This window comes from Thamnophis elegans, chromosome 13 (assembly GCF_009769535.1).
Source record: "Thamnophis elegans isolate rThaEle1 chromosome 13, rThaEle1.pri, whole genome shotgun sequence".
NCBI classification, from domain to species: Eukaryota; Metazoa; Chordata; class Lepidosauria; order Squamata; family Colubridae; genus Thamnophis; species Thamnophis elegans.
The window spans coordinates 35,220,128-35,239,714 of NC_045553.1; the positions used below are offsets into that span (position 1 = coordinate 35,220,128).

Sequence of the window (19,587 nt, forward strand, 5' to 3'; positions counted from 1 at the left end):
AAAAAAGATTGATTTCTCCAACCCAGTGTGGAATCAAGAGCCATTTTACTCTAATTGTACAGGAAAAAGGACTGAGTAAAGGTGTGAGTAAAATAATCTTCCCAGAGGCAAATAAAAAGTCATTTAAAATTTATGTTTCCTAAAAAAAAAAATGCCCTAGGTTGATTCCACCTTTTTGTTTTATCAGATAGTGGTACAAATGAAAGCAACTTTGAGATGTGTGAGCTTTATGACCACACATCTTAAAGTTGCTAAGATGAAGAAACACTAGCTTTAAAGAATATACCCTTGTCCGTAAAAAAAGCCACGGGTTCTAAGAGGAACATAGCAACTGTGTATTGTGATTGTTTTAGGTAATAATTTCACCCCCACAACACAATTGTCTAGAGGAAGATTAGCTTTGCACAATCTTAAAGATCAACAGAGTTCAAATGATGCAGAACTTGAATACCCAAATTTTTCCAAACAAGTGCTTATCAAAAACACTGAATTTGTAACTCCCGTTAATCCAACCCAGGAATTATCATGGTGGTGGATGAGAGTTGGACAGAGACCCGGTTCAAGTTTCTACTTAATAATGGAGCTCATGGGGTCACTTTTTAGGGATAAATATATCAATAGTGTCTAAGAAGGAATTACTCATTCTTGTTAAAACCTACTTTGCAGGTAAATTACTGCGAGTAAGAGCTATTTTCTTATCAGTGTATTTGCACTAAAGTTTCAGCATATTTATGGAATAGCTTTGGGTGCCATGTTGACTGCTACACACCCAAGAAAGTCAGAACTGGCTTGCAACTGTTTGACCAAATTATATCTTTCTGTTTAGGCTTGCTACTGTATACTCTCTGGAAATGGGTTTTGGGGAAGGAAAATTGGTTGCTTTTTCCTGACTCCTAATTACCACAGTAGTTAATGGCATATTTTTTTTAAAGAAAAAAAAATTGTCTATATGCTGATTACAAAAACCCTTTCCCTGTTACGAAAGCTAGTGTTATTGTCCTATCACGCATGAGATGACTGGAAATAGTTGAGAGATTCCTTCAGCCTTGCTCGAAACTTCCTTTTATAGTCTGAGCAGGTATATCCCCTTTGCCAAGGAGGATACTCCTTTCTTTTCTTTACATTTTTATATGCGCTTAGCAGTCATCCAGTAACATCACCAAAAGGGGTACAGCAGTCATGGCTAATCTTTTTGCCATCGCATGCCAAAAGAGCCGAGGTGGCGCAGTGGTTAGAGTGCAGCACTGCAGGCTACTTCAGCTGACTGCAGTTCTGCAGTTCGGCTGTTCAAATCTCACCGGCTCAAGGTTGACTCAGCCTTCCATCCTTCCGAGGTGGGTAAAATGAGGACCCGGATTATTGTTGGGGGCAATACGCTGACTCTGTAAACCGCTTAGAGAGGGCTGAAAGCCTATGAAGCGGTATATAAGTCTAACTACTATTGCTATTGCTAAGTGGGGGAAGTGCAGGGGGTTGTGCATTAGCGTGCTCACACCCATAATTCTATGCGTGAGACACCCCACCACCACCTTTTGCGTGTGATGGACCCATTTTTCACCATCCCCAGGCTCCAGAGGCTTTCTAGGAGACTGGGGAGGGCGAAAACGGCCTCCCCCGGAAGTTCTCCAAAGGCTTCAGAATCCCGAGGAGGGCAAAAAATGGCCCTATGGGTAACCTAACCCAGAAATCCATTCCCGATGGCATGACATAGGTTTGCCATCACAGGGGTAGAGTCAAAAATTACCTGCTTAATTGTTAATCTTAGGGATGTAATTATTTCAAGAACAAACATTGGTGCATTAAACCCATTGGAAGCTTAATATACTTAATGCAAGGAACATTGACAGAGAATATTTAGAAAGTTGTCACAGTTGTGGGTTGATTTTCACGCAATGCCATCAGTATATTTTTGGGAAATTGTAGGCTGGGCAGGTTGGACTTCAAGCAACTGAAAATTTCATCCCCCTTAAGCAAAGTCTTCTGCAGATGTCTGATCTCGTTTCCAAATGTTATTTGGATATAATCGACTGTCAGTCTATCTAGGGATGGGTCACTGGCAGAAGAAATGGATTTGTTTTGTGCCTATCAGAACACCCAGTTTTCCAAAAACGGACAGATATTCTTCTGAAAATGTCTCCTGGAACTATATAGAAGGGATTGTAAGGATTAGGGAGTGAATAGCAAATCTAAAGTATCTCACCCTTCCCAGGAATAAACCTAATGCAGGTAGTCCTCAACTTATGACGACAACTGAGCCCAAAATTTATGCTGTTAAGAAAAAAAATTGTTAAGTGAGTATTACCCCATTTTACGACTTTCCTTTCCTCCATGTTTGTGAAGTGGATCCCTGCAGTTGTTCAATTAGCAACACAATGGTTAAGTGAACTTGGTTTCCCCCTTGCCTTTGCTTGTCACAAGGTCCCAAAAGGGGATCAGATGAGCCCAGCATGCTGCAACCATCATAAATGTGAGTCGGTTGCCAAGCATCGAAACGTAAATCTCAGTGACCATGGGGATGTGTATTTTTCAAGCCGTTGTAATGTTGTATGGTCACTCAATGGGCTGTTAAGTCAAGGGCTACCTATGCAGTCCCTTAATCCAAGGAGTTCCAGTATCTTCCTGAGGACGAAAGATACTGGACCACAAGCCAATTGGTTACCAAGTTGACCTTAAAAGATCTGAGAGGACCACTGGGAAGAATCATCTCTTCGCTTTGAGCATTATAACATCCCCTGTGTTAATTTCCCACTGTGATCCAACTTTGCAGTGAAGGTCCGTGAAGGGGACTGACGACAGCTGTTGCATATGGAAGGCTCAGGGCAGATGTTAGTGCACTTGTACTTTGGGGTGCCTGAAAGATGCCAGATGCTGATAGCAGGCTTGATTTGTTGTTCATGGGAACTTAATGTCCAGATCAAGGGAGGAGACGGGATTGCTGTCAGTTTTCCTATAATCTCATTAGAAGTGACTATGTTCTTCTGCCTTTCTTGAGTGCAGCGTCAGACATCCATCTGCTGTAGGCTCTGTCTCTTGGCTGGTAGGGTTTCAGTCCCTCTTGGTTTTTGGTCCTTTTCCCTCTCTCGGGGGAGGCAACGTCCCCCTTCTCTCTTCAGCCCCACTTTCACTTCCCCACAGTGTGTATCTGTAACTTGGATTTCTCATCTTGCAGAGAGGAAATCAGATTCCTTTATTTCCCCTGCCCTCCTTTCCTCCTCTTCCTTTTTCCCCCTCTTCCGTTTTCCCTTTCCTTATTTTTCCTGCATTATTCCCATCACCCACCCACCCCCACCACCCAGCCTGTGCGGTTGTTACCACTCACCGTGAACTAACACGCCCCCTGGTGTTTGCATGCAGTCATTGCATCCAGCAGATCCTGGAGGCTGTTCTCCATTGCCACCAAATGGGGGTCGTCCACAGAGACCTCAAGGTGAGTTTTCTTCCCCACTGCTCTGTCCGTCTGTCCGTCTTTGTATCTTTGCATGTTTTTTTTAAACTTCCGTAAAAAAAGAAGAAGTTGGATCACTTCTGAATGGTTGAGACTAATTCCCCTGAAAAACGCCTTCCAGGGTCCTTAGAAAGTTGTGCAATTTGTTTCTTGATCTTGGATTTATTAGGTCATCCCTCTGACAGACTAATCAGAAATCAGCTTAATCTAATGGCAGCTGTGTTGTATGTTTTGCTGTGATCTAGCCTGGCTTGGACTAATAGCGGGGATCTACTGCCTGATGAACCTTATCAACTTAACATTCCAAGTCCTGGGTGAAGCCATCGGTTCCACCACAAAACCGCGTTCGACTAAAGGGCGCTCGATGAAACCGCATAGCTGACGTCATCACAGTGCGACAACAGCGTGGAGAAAAAAGCACGCTGTAAACGCTAAACCTAAAATTAACCCCTAAACCTAACCCCCCTAAACCTAACCCTTAACCTAACCCTAAACCTAACCCTTAACCTAACCCTAACCCTAACCCTTAACCTAACCCTAACCCTAACCCTTAACCTAACCCTAACCCTAACCCTTAACCTAACCCTAACCCTAACCCTTAACCTAACCCTAACCCTAAACCTAACCCTTACCTTAAGTTGAATCGACTTGCTTTCAAAGCGCTATTTAAAGCGCCCTTCTTTCTCCACGCTCGCTGTTGTCGCCCTGCTGATGACGTCAGCGACGCAGTTTAATCGGGCGCGCTTTAGTCGAGCGCGGTTTTGTCATGCCACGGAAGCCATCATTCTTTGAGTTCCTTGTAGAGGTGATTAGAATTAGTAAATCCTGCTGGGTCAGACCAAAAAAAAAAGCTGTATTCCCCGTATTCTATTCCTTTAGAGGTCATCTGGAAGTTCATGAGCAGGACCTCAGCAAAACAGGATTGTAGGCTTTGACTAAGACCCAGCTATGCTGACTTTATACCTCATGATAAACTGCTTTGTTTTGCCTAGTGAGATGGGAATCTATGGTCTTCATGTTGCCCCACAGCATCCTTACATCAAACTGCTGATTTGGGTTGCATTGTTTTCCATTTCTTTTGCCTCTGAAAATTGCAGAATTGCTTGCTTTACAGCTTACCTTCTCCCCACCCCCACCACAGTGCATGTATGTATGTATCCATCCAGATATGCACCCACCCTCTTTCCCATGCAACATGCATTCAATCACCATCCCATGTAGCATGCATTCTAGAGCCATAAGAATCCAGATTAAAAGAAGGAAAGATACCTAAACTCAGAATAAACCAGGAAAATGTGCAAAGTATGCCCCCACATTTGCTACAATTACCAGTAAATCAAGAACATAATAATTTGCCACCTGGAGCAAAAGTAAGGCCAAAATAATCTGGATTCTACATGTTAAAAGAGACGGTTGATTTCGGTCTTACTTTACCAAGCCGCAGAAGTATAATTGGGAAGCCAAGTTGTTTTGTTCTGAGTTTTAAAGAACTAAGAGGTTGTTAGCTTTCAGGAACATGGAAGAATTAGTTGCAACCATTTCCCTTCAGTGGCGAAACACCAAACTGCAGCTTTCATTGAAATTCAGAGGTCAAATAGAGCATGCTTGAAGAAGGATGTTTAGTAGTAATTCATGGTAAGGTATCGGGGTGCTTTATATCCAGGATACCTAAATTCTAGAGCCTGTGTAATTCCACACAACCAATGGATTGTACAAGTGCAGCTTAGACTGCCTAGCAGGTTTCTTTGGACCTCTTGTGCAAGTCTTTGAATGTGAAATACCTCAGAGGTTTTTCTATGGTCTTGGCCACATTGGCGCAAAACTACTCTTTGCTATCACTGCCTTATTCCAAGTTGGAACTTTAAAAGACAGTCCCCGTTGAATACTGGACTGCAAGAAGTTTTCTTAATAGGAGAGATGCCATACTTCATGATCTTGTCCAGTGGTGGGTTTCAAAACTTGTTCGAACCTACTCTGTGGGTGTGGCCTTCTTTTTGGGAGTGGCTTGCCGCCCATGTGACCAGATGGGAGTGGCTTGCCGCCCATGTGACCAGATATGAAGATGCCAACGACACTTGTCAGAACCACCTTAAATTACCTCACACACAGCACTGGCATGCATAAGAATATGATGTAAACTTGTTTTTTAAAAGGCATCTTTGGTTTGCGTTAAAACAACTTCAACACACGCAATGTTCTGATTGCACCACAAACACAGTAGTCATCCTTACCTTTCACAGAGGCACTGAGTTTTATAAATATGAGCATGATAGTGTAGGATAGTCATATCCAAGGACCAGTGGTGGGTTTCAAAAAAATTTGGAACCTCTTCTGTAGGTGTGGCCTGCTTTCCGGGTCCACTGGTGGAACCTCTTCTAACCGGTTCGGTAGATTTGACGAACTGGTTCTACCGAATAGGTGTGAACTGGTAGGAACCCACCTCTGATCTTGTCCTAATTCAGCGGAGACCTTCTAGATCCATCCATCCATCCTGTCATATCTTCTGCAATTGTATATCTTCCTCTGCCAGCATTGGCAACATGCTTTGGGGTTCCATGTGAGAAAAGCCTTTCTTTCTGCATGCTTGCATGGCATTTGTGGTCCTGGCACTTTAATGCAGTTTGGTGGATTTGAGCTGATTTCTGGGTAGCTGTTGGAGGACCAACCAGGGAATCCATAGGGTAGGTAGGACGTAGGAACAGCCAAATCCCAATATTTTCAGCAAACCTGAACTATCATTTGGTTCCCCAACTTACTTACTTCTTGCCTTCTTCCACTTTCCTTTAGCCATTCATTTTCCCACCCTTTCCAACTTTTTTTCTTCCTGTTCTTCGGTGTCTGGGTCAAGACTTTAAGCCAAAGAGTGATGTTTGTAGACAGAGCAGCTGTCATCTCTCTTCTTCTAGAAGTGTGCATGCATTCTATGTCTGGTTTAAATGTGTGCAAATGATTTATTTCTGTGAGTTTTCCTGTATTGGGTTTCTGATTGTGGTACACTCCCTGTCCGGCCTCTTTATAACGCTCCTTTGAGTTGAGATGTCACTGGAGTACTATAAAGAGATCGTATTTGATAAGTTTAATGGGTGGTTAAGGTTTGGCAATGCCTGGGTGTGTTGTAGTGGCAATAAAGAAGGGGAATCTTGACAAGACCCCCCTCTTTGTCTCCGTGTCCTGGGAATTTCTTTTTGAAATGTTCTGTGTCTGTATCTGTTGGTCTTTTATAAAAAAAGATCTGGGCTACCCCTCTCATTCCACTTCTGTGGTTATTATTTCTTGTTAGGCTTTGGAACAAGAATTTGACCAGAGGTTAAACCCTTTAAGATTAAAAATAAATAAAGAAACAAACCTGGCAAAATTGTTTAACATCTTTAACTTTCTGTTCAACATAAGCAGGGCTCAATTGTTTGGGGTGTCAAGCTAATTGGAGGGTTCATTTCTGGAGTCAAGCAAAGCATCAGTGTCGGAAAATCATTTGGTTAATTTGAATAGCTGGCTTTGCTTGCAGCAGAATTGCCTTTACAAATGCCTAATAAAATTTGTGCATAAACTTACCTAAACTCTTTACTAGGCAAGATGTGCAAAAATATCTCCAGAGCCTTGGACAATGTTACTTAAGTAGGAAAAAAAAAACACTTTGCTTTCCATTCCATGGTTGAAAAGTTTTAGCTTCTGCCAAGAATTTGCCCATGGTAACATGTTTTAGTATGGGAGAGCTTGTGGTTCTTCGTGGTTGCTAAAATAGAATCTCTGAGAGATGAAATGTGATTTCACATGCATGGGATAACGTCTGTGTATTCCGTTTGTTTACTGAATGGAGTTGTGCAATTTTAAACCAGCTTCTATTATTCTAAGGAAGGGGCTTTTGTGTGTGCAGTTTTGGGATAATATAGTGCCAATGATAAATCCACCTGTGGTAATATGTAAGTGTGTTCAGGTAGTCCTCGCTTACTAACTGTCTTTGAGTGACTGTAGGAGGATACGAAACTTGGAAAGAAAATAGCTTTGTGACCAATTGTTTCAGTAAAGTGAAATCACATGATGTTATGCTTAATTGCCATGGTGATTTACTTAACAATGAAAGCGGAAGTGGCATTGTAAGGTCATTGTGGTCATGTGTTTTTCCCTTAGTGACCACAATGCTTAATGATGGAGTTGTTGGTTCTAATTGTGGTCAGTAAGTGAGGACTACCTGTAGTGACGAGAAAAGTTCCTGCATTAATATCTCACACTTGTGTACTCATACTTTACTACAAAAGAATGTCCATTTAGCACATCTATTAATATATTTACTCTGATATTTGCAACTAAACAAAGCCTTTGATTTTATTTCTTATGCAAAAGATAAAGTATAAATGAAAATATTCATGTGGAGTTACTTTATCAAGATGTATGAGGAAATGCAGCCTAAATGGTTCAGTTCTAAATTTAGTATTTCCAAAGGACCAACTAAAATCAAGGGGACTAAATTTAGTCACATTTTTTTCATTTCCTTCAATTTGTTCTAAGGATAACTTAATCTGGAAGCGACCCATTATCTCCTAACATCTAGTGTTCATAATAACTGGGTGCTTTGAAAAATTAGTTGTGGCAAGGCCGACTTTCTCCAATATCTTTCTGAAAAATAATTACATTTTTTTTAAAGGGATTTTTATTTTTTTTATTTTTTAATTTTTCAAGCTCGGAGTTAAAATATAAAACACTTTGCACTCATGATCATCTGAAGTCTTAATACCACTTTGTAATGCCTTGGTAAGACCACACTTGGAAATGCTGCATCCAGTTTTGTCGCCGTGATAAAAAAAGATGTTGAGACTCTAGAAAGAGCGCAGAGAAGAGCAACAAAGATGATTAAGGACTGGAGGGTAAAACACACGAAGAATCGTTGGAATTATTGGGTATGCCTACTTAATGAAAAGAAGGTGACATGATACCAGCGTTCCAATATCTCAGGGGCTGCCACAAAGAAGAGGTGGTCAACCTATTCTCCAAAGTATCTGAGGGCAGGACGAGAAGCAACGGATGGAAACTCATGGATCAAAACTAATCAAGGAGAGAAGCAGCCTAGTTCTAAGGAGAAATAGACGGAACAATTAATCAGTGGAACAATTTGCCTTCAGATTTTCCTGTGGGTTTTTTCAGGTTGGTCTGAGTCTCAGGTAGTATAATCTCTGCTGGGCCCCTTTGAGCAGTGCTGTAATGTCAGTGCCCCAGGGTAGGTCCTCTTTTAAGATAACACCCAGAAACTTAAAACTGGCCATTTGCTCCACTCGGTCTCCATTGATAAGCAAGGGCTGTACGTCTGATCTATTCCTTCTATAGTCCACTATAAGCTCCTTGGTCTTATTTGTTTATTATTGGTCTTATTTGCTTTTTAGACAAAGGTTCAGTGGACATAACTTACTAATGGTTGTTGACCTTGGCTCTTGATTACCAATAACTGTATACATTAGACATTTGCATGAAATCAATAAAGTGCAATATTTATCTTGACTTATAATAGTGACTATAAATTACCCATAAAGAAGAGACAAAGGGATTCTCAAGTTGACTTAGAAGTCTACTAGGGAACGGTGTGACCAACCAGCTACATTGGTCTCATGGTATTTTATGATTTGTAGGTAATTCCAAAGACAACCTGTAGCTTCATATATTAAGATATAATGTGCCTTGTTTGATTTTAGTTTATGTTGTAGTGTGAAACTAGCCATTGTAGTTAGGAAGTTTGATTCCCAACTGAGTATGAAGTATAAAACCAGCCACTTAGGGTTTATTGAACACAGCATAGTTAGTGGGATGTGCAAATAAGACCTCTGAGTTTCTTAGCTGCTACACATAGAAATATGCAGTACAGTAACTTGGCTAAATGTTAGCTTATATTCTGAAAGGTCTTATTGGTATGTACATAAATAATAAAATAGTTTGTTACAAATGTGATTCCCTCCATATTTAATGGAGCTTCTAGGATGTGTCTGCCAATGACTGTTGGGTGGAAATACTTCCTTGCATTGTTTAATTTGATGTTGCTTATTGGGGCGGGGGGAAGGAAGGCCAGGAAATGGGTTGTGTCACTGAGAAATACCCTGGCCTGAGTTTATAATGCTAGTTCCAAGATTCAGTATTATTTAAGCTGTCTTAAAACCAATACGGTTAGACAACTAATTTAATTCCCATTCATTGTAAGGGTGGACTATAATAGATGTTGCAGCTTGTTTTGGAGTTTCCTAGCTGGGAATTATAGTTCAAAGAAGAACTCTAGCTTGAAATCGTTCAACTGAAGCCTAAGACAGTTGTGAAATCCTAGTGGAAAGTGATGTTCATTACCTGCAGCAGAACTGCAGTGGGGACTTTATTCTTTTGCTGGAAATATGTTTCCATCCCTTAACAACCATGCCTCTGAAGAAATAGCCATCCCACGGTTGTTAAGAAGCTTTATCTAGGTCTTTCAGGGCAGAAAAGAAAAGTATGAAGAACTGAGAGGTAGACATTTCAATCTCAAAAGTAAGATTGGCTCTGGGTGAGGGTGGCCTTTTCCTACAAAGGCACACCAGAGTAAAGTATATGAAGCTGCCATTGCATTGCTCTCATGGATTTTTCCATTGCTCATCTACCTGTAGATTCCTGTTCTGCAATCGATTATATTTGGGATTGCCTATATCAGAATGGATGGAATAGGCCCACAGATCCTTGTCCCATGGAGATTTCTCAGCCATCCAGGTCATGGTTGTCGCAAAGCGGCTTTTTTCAAAGGCAACTGAGCTTTCTTTTCTTCCCCTTGAAAATGTTTCGCTTCTCATCCAAGAAGCTTCTTCAATTCTAACTGAATGGTGGGGAGTGAAAGGATTTACAACACCAGCAGTTCCAAAAAGCCCCATACACCCATTTATACTATTCAGGTGACCTTGAGGACACAGGTAAACCTCCAAGGGGGCTTCAGCGTCTCTCAGAAAGAATGCCAAGAACCAGATGGCTACAAGGAATATAAATCCTTCCATTCTCCACCATTCAGTCAGAACTGGAGAAGCTTCTTGGATGGGAAACAAAATGTCTTCAATGTTAAATAAATAAAGCCCAGTTCTCTTTTGAAAAAAAAAAAGCACCTTTGTTGGGTGATCTTCCTTGGGTCAGAGAGATGTAATAGTATCTGTGAATTGATGGCTAGCTAGAAGGATCTTAAGCATATCAAGCCCTATTTCTAGAGAGTTTCTCAGTCATCCAGCTTGCCCCAAAGGTGCATTTTCAAGAGGCAACTGGACTTCCTTGTTTCTCTTTGAAGACGTTTTGCTCCTCATCCAAGGAGCTTCTTCAGCTCTGACTGGATGGTGGAGAAGGATTTATACTCCTCCTTTTGGAGAGTCATGGAGGCCACTTGGAGGTTTGTCTGTGTCCTCAGAGTGCAATGTGAGTAGTGCAATGGGTGTGGAGCCTTCTTGGACCTGCTGAAAGGACTCTGTTGTGAAGCTGGGTTTTCTGCAGGATGTTTTCTGCCCTGTGGCCCTTCCCCGTTGAACACAGGCGCAGGCTGTTGGGGATGAGCCTGTGTTGTCTCCATCTCCGACGGAAGCACAAATGGTTCCTGTGGCCTGCATTTTTTTCCCCTGAAAGTCCATTTATTCTCCCACACCATTCAAGGATGCTGATCCCAAAGTGCATAGCTAAATGTCTAAATATCAAGCCCTACTTTTTTTTTTCCAGTGGGATATACGGTATCTCTTATCAATAACTATTGGACTTCCCATTAGTACAGGCTGTAGAGTCTAAGTTCTTTTGCTTTTAATAAGGCGTCCTTCCTAAAACCTCTTAAGAAGGAAGTTGCATGGTGTGTAGACTCAGCTGTGCATGCTTGCATATTGGCAGCCACAGTTTGCTCCTAATCCTTTTCCAAAGCTTGCATACATTCTTTTCCTCTATAATTTGTAACATTGCCAAAGATTTCTAAGGAATGCATTCAACAGGAATACTTCTGTGTCTGCTAACTTTTGAGCAGCTAGCGTCCGGGTTGCCTATTTGGATATCAGCTGTAATGGGATGCAAAGCGGAGCTTATTAATCCATATTTGTTGGATAAAAAAAAAAATTCAAACAAAGGATGGAATGGAGGGGAGCCCTTGTGCATGTTTGGTGGGTCAAATATTGTCTGTTGTGTCGTCCTCGGTTTACCAACTGAAAAGCAGAGACCCACCATTATGTTCCTTTAATGTTGCATACATATACATATTTATATATACATATACATATATGCATATTCATCCCATTCTGCTACAGTTATGACATGACCAGAGAGAAGCGGAAGAGAGAATCTAGCCTTATCTAACCTGTCACCACCGTCCAGTCTGCCCCAATCTCATACTAGGAAATCCAGCATCACACTCCATAGTTCTTGCTTGGAGAAGATCTAATCCAAGCCCCTTCAAAACCAAACGCAACCGAAGCCTCAAGTTCTAAGGGAAGCATCCTCAAGATGTTCTACAGGTAGTCCTCGACTTACAAGAGTTCATTTAGTGACCGTTCAAAGTTACAAAGACGTTGAAAAAAAGTGACTTATGAGCGTTTTTTTTACATTTAGAGCCATTGCCCTTATCCCCCCCATGGTCACATGATCAAAATTCAGATCCCTTCATGTGATCGCCTTTTGTGACCTCCTGACAAGCAAAGCCAGCCTGGAAGCCAAATTCACTTAACGGATGTGTTACTACCTTAACAGCTACGGTGATTCACTTAGCAACTGTGGCAAGAAAGGTTGTAAAAACGGGGCAAAAACTGTCTCACTTAGCCACATAAATTCTGGGCTCAGTTGTGGCCATAAATCAAGGACTACCTGTTCTAGGAAACTCTTTCTAGAATAGCAGAACAATATTCCAAGCAGGAGGGAAATCTATCTCCCAAATGTTCCCAAGAAATTAGTTTTTCCCCTGGAATGCTGATTTGTAAACACAAAACATTACATCATGGATGCTTCAAAGCCCTCTCTAGCTCTTTAGTATCACAGAGGGCTATAGGGAGGACACTATATATCATGAGCCAGGTTTAAATCAAGAGCATGAAAGTCACAGCTATATAGTGAAAAAAACATGTGCTAGGAAATGCAAGTGAAGCTGGGTGGTTGTTTATGCCCCTTGCAGTTTTTGTGTGCACCTCCTCCCAATATAGACCCATAGAAGTGCATTTAAAATAAATTGTGAATGTCTTTTCCCAACTTAAACTCATTTTAAAAACAGCTTACTTGGAACTGTAGGAAGCTTGTGCTTCTGAACCTGTTAAGATCTCTCCCTCTAATTCTGAATGAAGGCCACTCAGTTTAATTACAAGTTAGACTACAAAGTTGTAGATACACACGCAGCAGAGATGAGCCTGTACTGCTAACAGGCCAGTGTTAAACATGTCTACTCACCTTCAATGGATTGAGTTCCCAAGTCAACACATGTAGGGTTGCATTGGTAGAAATACTGGCACAAAAGCAGATTGGATCTCTCGTGACGTTGCTAAATCAAATCATGCAAATAACTAGCAGGGAGTTCAGTTATGAGGTCAACACCATTCAGTCTATCACCAGCCATTCATGCAAAGATGAGCTGTACGATGGAGTCTCTCAATTTTAGCGATAATCTTCCACTTAAAGAGGTTCTCTCTAGGTCTGTCTGTTTCACTCTGTGTGGAGGGGAGGGGAGGATTGCAGATGTCTGATGGCTTCTGCAAACTGGCTGTTCTTGTTGTTGTTGTTGTTGTTTCTTTTTTCTCCCTCCTTCCCTTTTGATTGATACTAACCACAAAACAATACATGACTATGAAAACGTCACCCTGTATTCTGTTGGGTCATCCCGACAGCCGGAGAACCTGCTTCTGGCCAGCAAATGCAAAGGAGCAGCGGTGAAATTGGCAGATTTTGGCTTGGCAATTGAGGTGCAAGGAGACCAGCAGGCCTGGTTTGGTGAGTGCTGGTGGAACTACGCTCCCTTCCTCTTTTCTTTATTTTATTTTTTTGCGGTGGAGCCAGACGGTTGCGTGAACATACCTGTGTTGGCAATTTTTGCTTTCTTCCTCAGGCTTTGCAGGTACCCCTGGCTACCTTTCTCCAGAAGTTCTACGCAAAGAAGCTTACGGGAAACCTGTGGATATCTGGGCATGCGGTAAGAGAGAGCTACTTCTTTCTACTCTTATCATGGTGGGCCCGTAGAGTTGCAGAGAGGGCTTCCCATTTAGTCCATGGCTCCGCACCGCTTTGCAGAGCAGCTCACAAAAGTTGGTGTGTCGCCCTCAAAACTCAGAAGACACACTCTGATAGAATGCTGATAGTTTTGTAGAGTAAATAGTTTGGATACTGATTGAAGCAGGGGTGGGTTTCAGGCGGTTCGCGGCAGTCCCAGCGAACCGGTTGGTCGGCGAACCCGGAAGTAAGTAACTTCCGGGAACGCCGAAGGATCCACCCGCCCGCCCGCGTTTCTTACCCGGTTTTGACGAGTTCTGCGCTTCCATGCATGTGCAGAACGCATACAGCACCTGCGCGATCCTCCAGGAGCAGCTGGAGCATCGCACAGGCGCTAGTACGCATGCGTGCACGAGGACGCCGCCGGCCCCGTTCCAACCGAACCGGTTGGAACGGGGCGAGAAACCCACCCCTGGATTGAAGTCACATATTATTATAAGTTATACATTTATGTTCCTCCTTACAGAATTTTCAAGATGGCCCAGAGCAAAAAGGAAAAAAACCTGCAATAATAAACATTACGTTAAGCACTGATACGAGCAAAATAGTCAAAGCGGCATGATGATATTCAATTCCGTATGGCTGCCAGGAAAATGACATGGGTTGTGCTTATGTGGTCACCAGATACTGTGCTTGACTAGATGGAGTATATAAAACCTTGTGGTCAAAATGGGAACGATGTCAGGACTATCAAAGCTCCATTTCTTTTTGTGTGTCCCAAACAAAAAAATCAGGCAATCACACCATTATAGCCGACACGTGGACTTTTTTTTAACCATGTCTATGGCTGCCCATGGCTAGAAGGGATATCACTCCAGGTCTTCACCTTCTGATGAAAACCAGTGAACACTCTAGATGGGATGTGCCTCTTGTTCCAATCACTATTCACCTCCCATTTGCTCATGCTCATGCACATGCGCACACAAACACAAACACACACTCCTGGTAAAAGAAGTAGCCTGCAACTCCTCGCACCCTTGCCTACAATTTGGAAATCTATTGTAGATCGCAAGATGAGGATCAGAAGCCATTTGCTTGTTTCCTTGCTTGCTTTCTTCCTGTCCCAAATCAGGATGAGTAGGATATGCAACTCAAGATTTGGATCTGTTCACTTGCTTAGTTTAGTTTAGATCAGTGTTTCTCAACCTTGGTAACTTGAAGATGTCTGGACTTCAACTCCCAGAATTCCCCAGCCAGCAAATGCACTGGTTTAGATTATTGCTGATTGATTAATCAAATGGCCATCTTAAAACACATTGCAACGTATCATTTGTCTGTTTATCTATTTGCTTTTGTTCCATTCTCTCCCCTGTCCCCCAGGTGTTATTCTTTACATCTTACTCGTGGGATATCCTCCTTTTTGGGATGAGGATCAGCACAAGCTGTACCAACAGATTAAGGCTGGTGCCTACGATGTGAGCAGTGGTTTCTTTTGCTTGTGTTCCCTCTGTCTTACAACTTGTGAAGTTTCACTGACTGAAGAAAAAAGTTCAGAAGTTGCTTTTCTTAAAATCATGTATTTGGCTAATTGTAAGCTCCTCAGCAGGAGCTTAAGTCTCCTTGAGACTATGAGAATGCTGTGTTTCCAAAGGGCATTTGTTTCTCTCTTCAATCAATAGCTGTCAAGATAGATAGCTTGGCTTTACATATCACTGTAAGCCCTAATTCGCTGTATTGCTTTCAACTAATTATTTATGAAATAAAGAAATCATGATTTACAGCAGGTGTGTGTGTCCAGCCTTTCGGCTTGCCTGGGTCGCACTGAATGAAGAGGAATTGTCTTGGGCCTTGTATAAAATATATAATATAGTAACTACTACAACAACAATAACAATATAATAACTATCTTTAAAAAAAATCACATCATAATTTCAAAAGTTTATGATCTTGTGACCAGCAGCCCAGGGCCATAGGCGGGCTATGGGTTGGTCATGCCTGATTTAGAATAATATGTCCATTAAAAAAATATTGCCAAATATAATAACAATGATTCAAATGGAATAAATCATATACATCAGTGGTGGGTTTCAAAAATTGTTCGAACTTACTCTGTGGGTGTGGTCTCCTTTGTAGGAGTGGCTTGCCGCCCATGTGACTGGATGGGAGTGGCTTGCAGCCCATGTGACCGGATATGAAGATGCCGACGACACTTGTCAGAACCACCTTAAATTACCTCACACACAGCACTGGCAGGCATAAGAATATGATGCAAACTTGTTTTTTAAAAGGCATCTTTGGTTTGCGTTAAAACAACTTCAACACACGCAATGTTCTGATTGCACCACAAACGCAGTAGTCATCCTTACCTTTCACAGAGGCACTGAGTTTTATAAATATGAGCATTATAGTGTAGAATAATCATATCCAAGGACCAGTGGTGGGTTTCAAAAAAATTTGGAACCTCTTCTGTAGGTGTGGCCTGCTTTCCGGGTCCACTGGTGGAACCTCTTCTAACCGGTTCGGTAGATTTGACGAACCGGTTCTACCGAATAGGTGCGAACTGGTAGGAACCCACCTCTGATATACATTCTTTTTAAAAAATATCTGTAACTGATACCTCATATTGAGATTTAAAAGCAATTTGTGGGTGAAATCTTGGCTCATGCCTCAGATTTCTGTTGTGTCTTTGTGTTACTCTAGCATTTTTATTAGAAATACCAACTTAATTGGTCAGGGAAGACCCTCTTCTTTTAATATTAAAGTTGTTTTCCTGCAATATCTCCTTCCCTTAGTTTCCTTCTCCTGAATGGGACACAGTCACTCCTGAAGCAAAAAACCTCATAAATCAAATGTTAACCATCAACCCTGCAAAGAGAATCACAGCACACGAAGCTCTGAAACATCCATGGGTCTGCGTAAGTATGATGGCACTTTCCTTCCTGCTTAGATTCAACCTATCTGCTCAAAACATTGTTAAAGGAATCCCAAGTTTCCTTGTTTAGTGCCCTTAAGAGATTATAATAGTTACACCTTCTACGATAGGATATTAGCAAAATAATGCTAAGGATGTATAAGCTCCCCAAAAGCTTTTATGAGAGTACCTCTACTTTAAATCAGTGGTCTCCAACCTTGGCAAATTTAAGACTTGTGGACTTCAACTCCCAGAGTTCCTCAGCCAGCTTTGCTCTGGGAGTTGAAGTCCACAGGTCTTAAAGTTGCCAAGGTTGGAGACCACTGTTTTAAATGACCTCGTTTATATAACTTCACTATTTTGAGTATTCTGTGGCAAGCCTGACTAAAAGAGCTTGGATGATCCAAGAAGGATCCACTGAGAAGAGGCTAGATGGGGAGGATCCAGGGAGGATCCATTGAGCCACAAGGAGGCCCATTACTGGTCTCCCCCTACAGTATGTTTGGGCTAACCTTATTGTTAGTGATTCCAATGTTCCTCTCCAAAAAGCTGACCTACATATGCTGCTATTGGGGGGTCTACAGAACAATGGGTTGCATGGTGCTGGGGAAACTGCCTGGGTAGGAAGATACTACAACCACCTTTCCATGGACTGCTTCAAGGACATCCTTCACAGTGCACTCAATATGGCTAACTGGTCCCTAAGCTGTTTTAAGAACCTGCATGTATTAGATACACCCAAGTCTGTCTCTGTTTCCCAACAAACTCAACTCACCTTGCTTTTTTGTTGATTCCCCCCCCCCCTTTTTTTTTCCTGCATGCACTTTTTTTAATGCCAGGCCCAAACACTTTAGATTTTAGCTCCTGGCTTCCCTATCACACTCTCATGCCTTGTAATGTTCTTTTTTCCCCCAGCAACGTTCAACAGTGGCTTCAATGATGCACAGGCAGGAGACCGTAGAGTGCTTGAAGAAGTTCAATGCAAGAAGGAAGCTCAAGGTAAGCGATTTAAGGAGATATGAAGGTGGAAATGCACGAGGACCTTCAGTGCCGAATCTCTCTTAGCGGGTCCTGTAAGTGGGATAGTTTTGTTGACTCTGCCCTTAGTAATATAAATCAACTATCCTTAGCCTCTTTCCTTCATCATATAAAGGTGACTTTTCTTGACCATCTATCATGTTTTGAACAGATTGAACTTCTTTTACGTCAGCTTACAACTTTTCCTCTTCATAATCTCTGCCATCATCTTCCTATCTTTTTAACCTTCTCAGTCATTTTGTCTGTAATCACAGGTTTCAATTCTGGCCTTCCATGTTTTGTTCAATTTGGATTTTGCCTCTTACAAGTTGACTGAATTGTCTGTACAATTTATGTTGACTCTTCCTGCCTCTTCATTGTCTTTCCCTGTTCCAATGTTTATTTCTCCATTGTCTTCGTGATGATCATTTTTCACTTTCTCAACTTCTCTACTCTTTTGGTTTTTGCGATTCTTCACCTTTTGGGCTGCTATTCTTAAGATCTGCAAATATCTGTTGTGAACTCCATCTGACGTCAGGAAGGGCATCCAGCCAGTAAATGTTCAGCTCCATTCAGTTGCTCCAACTCTACCCTGAATTAAGGGATTACAGGTTCATAAAAGGGAGTTTTCTTAAGATTTGTCGTACCCAACCATATTTCCATGTTCGCCATATCCGTACATCTAATTGTATATGCATCTTTCTATCATTTTTTCTCGTTAAAAATCTAAAAATATTTTTTAATTTTTTTTTATTGTTTTTATATACACATAAAGAAGAAAAAATGAATCATCTTTCATTACATTTTGTAGAAAGCGTGTCCATTGTACAAATACATTTTGTGTGTTTCTTCCACAATCATTACATATACGTCATTCAAATTAAGTTGTACATTTTAGAATTTATGTATTTTACTATCACTATATTTGATTACAGTTACTTAAACTTGTTTTTATCTAAAATCATTTATATTTAAAGACACAACCACCTACTGCCATACTTTCACAATATCAATGAGTCTACCATAACTTTACATCTTTATAACATATTCTAAAAAAAGAGTCAATTAGTAGGATGTCTAACATTCCCTCCACTTTTCCCCCCCAATTCACAAATTAACGCTTCTGTCAGATTTACTTTTACTAGTACAACACACCTGTATATATCGTTAAATATTATCTATCAACATTTCCTATTATTATTGTAGATTAACTAAAAATTATTTACTATTTATCTCATCTCTCCTCCGCTCAGGCCCAAAAGAGATTATACCTTTATAACCAGCTCTCAACAGAAATGTATTAATAAAAGTTACAGGTCTTTTCCCTAATCCCCAGATTGCAATTTATATCCAGTTTATTTTACTAATTAAGGTTATCACTTCATTGTTATTATTGTGATTAATTACATGTTAACAAAATAAACATTTAAAATCTAATACACTCTAAGAGATTTAACATTTCTACTTAATAATCACCAAAAGTATCCATTAACATTTCCTTATTGTTATTATAGTTGAAAAGAAAATAAATTGTTTACTATTTGTGTGACGTCTCTTCTCTTCTGTCCCAGATTAATTATACCCAAGTCTAAAAATATTGATGTGATCTCACGCTATTCTTTTTTTCTGTTCTAAAAATCACCAGTTCTCTTAGAATTTACTATTAAAATCCAGGTTTGTGATACACGTTTCCTAGTTTACATTCCCCCATTTCATCTGTATACTGAATTACCTTAAGGAGGTAAAGTGCTTTTATTCTTTTTTCTATGGAAAATATTGAGACCCATGACATGGCTTTTATAGAAATAAAAGTGATAAAAACACTCAATCTTCTCTTTCTGAACACTCTATTCACCCTGTATCTTTTGTTAAAACCAGAATAAAACCTTCAAAAATACCTGATTAGTTTTTCGATTAGGATGAGGTTGACCAACTTTTTTCTGCCCTCTAAGATTAATTGCATTATGACTTCCTTGATTTATGATAAACATTAATTAAAATTATTATAATTCTTTTTTTAAAGTTTTTATTTTATTTTTAAACAAATAAAGACAAACAGTACATGAAACATAAA

The 19,587-nt window shown here is 40.8% G+C and overlaps 1 protein-coding gene across 1 annotated transcript in view; it reads left to right on the forward strand.

Annotated features, from left to right (window-relative positions):
- The window catches only part of CAMK2B (calcium/calmodulin dependent protein kinase II beta), a 216,963-nt gene that overhangs the window by 148,458 nt on the left and 48,918 nt on the right, over nt 1-19,587 (forward strand). The window contains exons 6-11 of the mRNA XM_032229280.1: nt 3,355-3,427; nt 13,267-13,369; nt 13,485-13,568; nt 14,966-15,060; nt 16,378-16,500; nt 17,412-17,495. Of these exons, the coding sequence (XP_032085171.1) occupies nt 3,355-3,427; nt 13,267-13,369; nt 13,485-13,568; nt 14,966-15,060; nt 16,378-16,500; nt 17,412-17,495 (562 nt within the window). The remainder of the gene's footprint in view (nt 1-3,354; nt 3,428-13,266; nt 13,370-13,484; nt 13,569-14,965; nt 15,061-16,377; nt 16,501-17,411; nt 17,496-19,587) is intronic.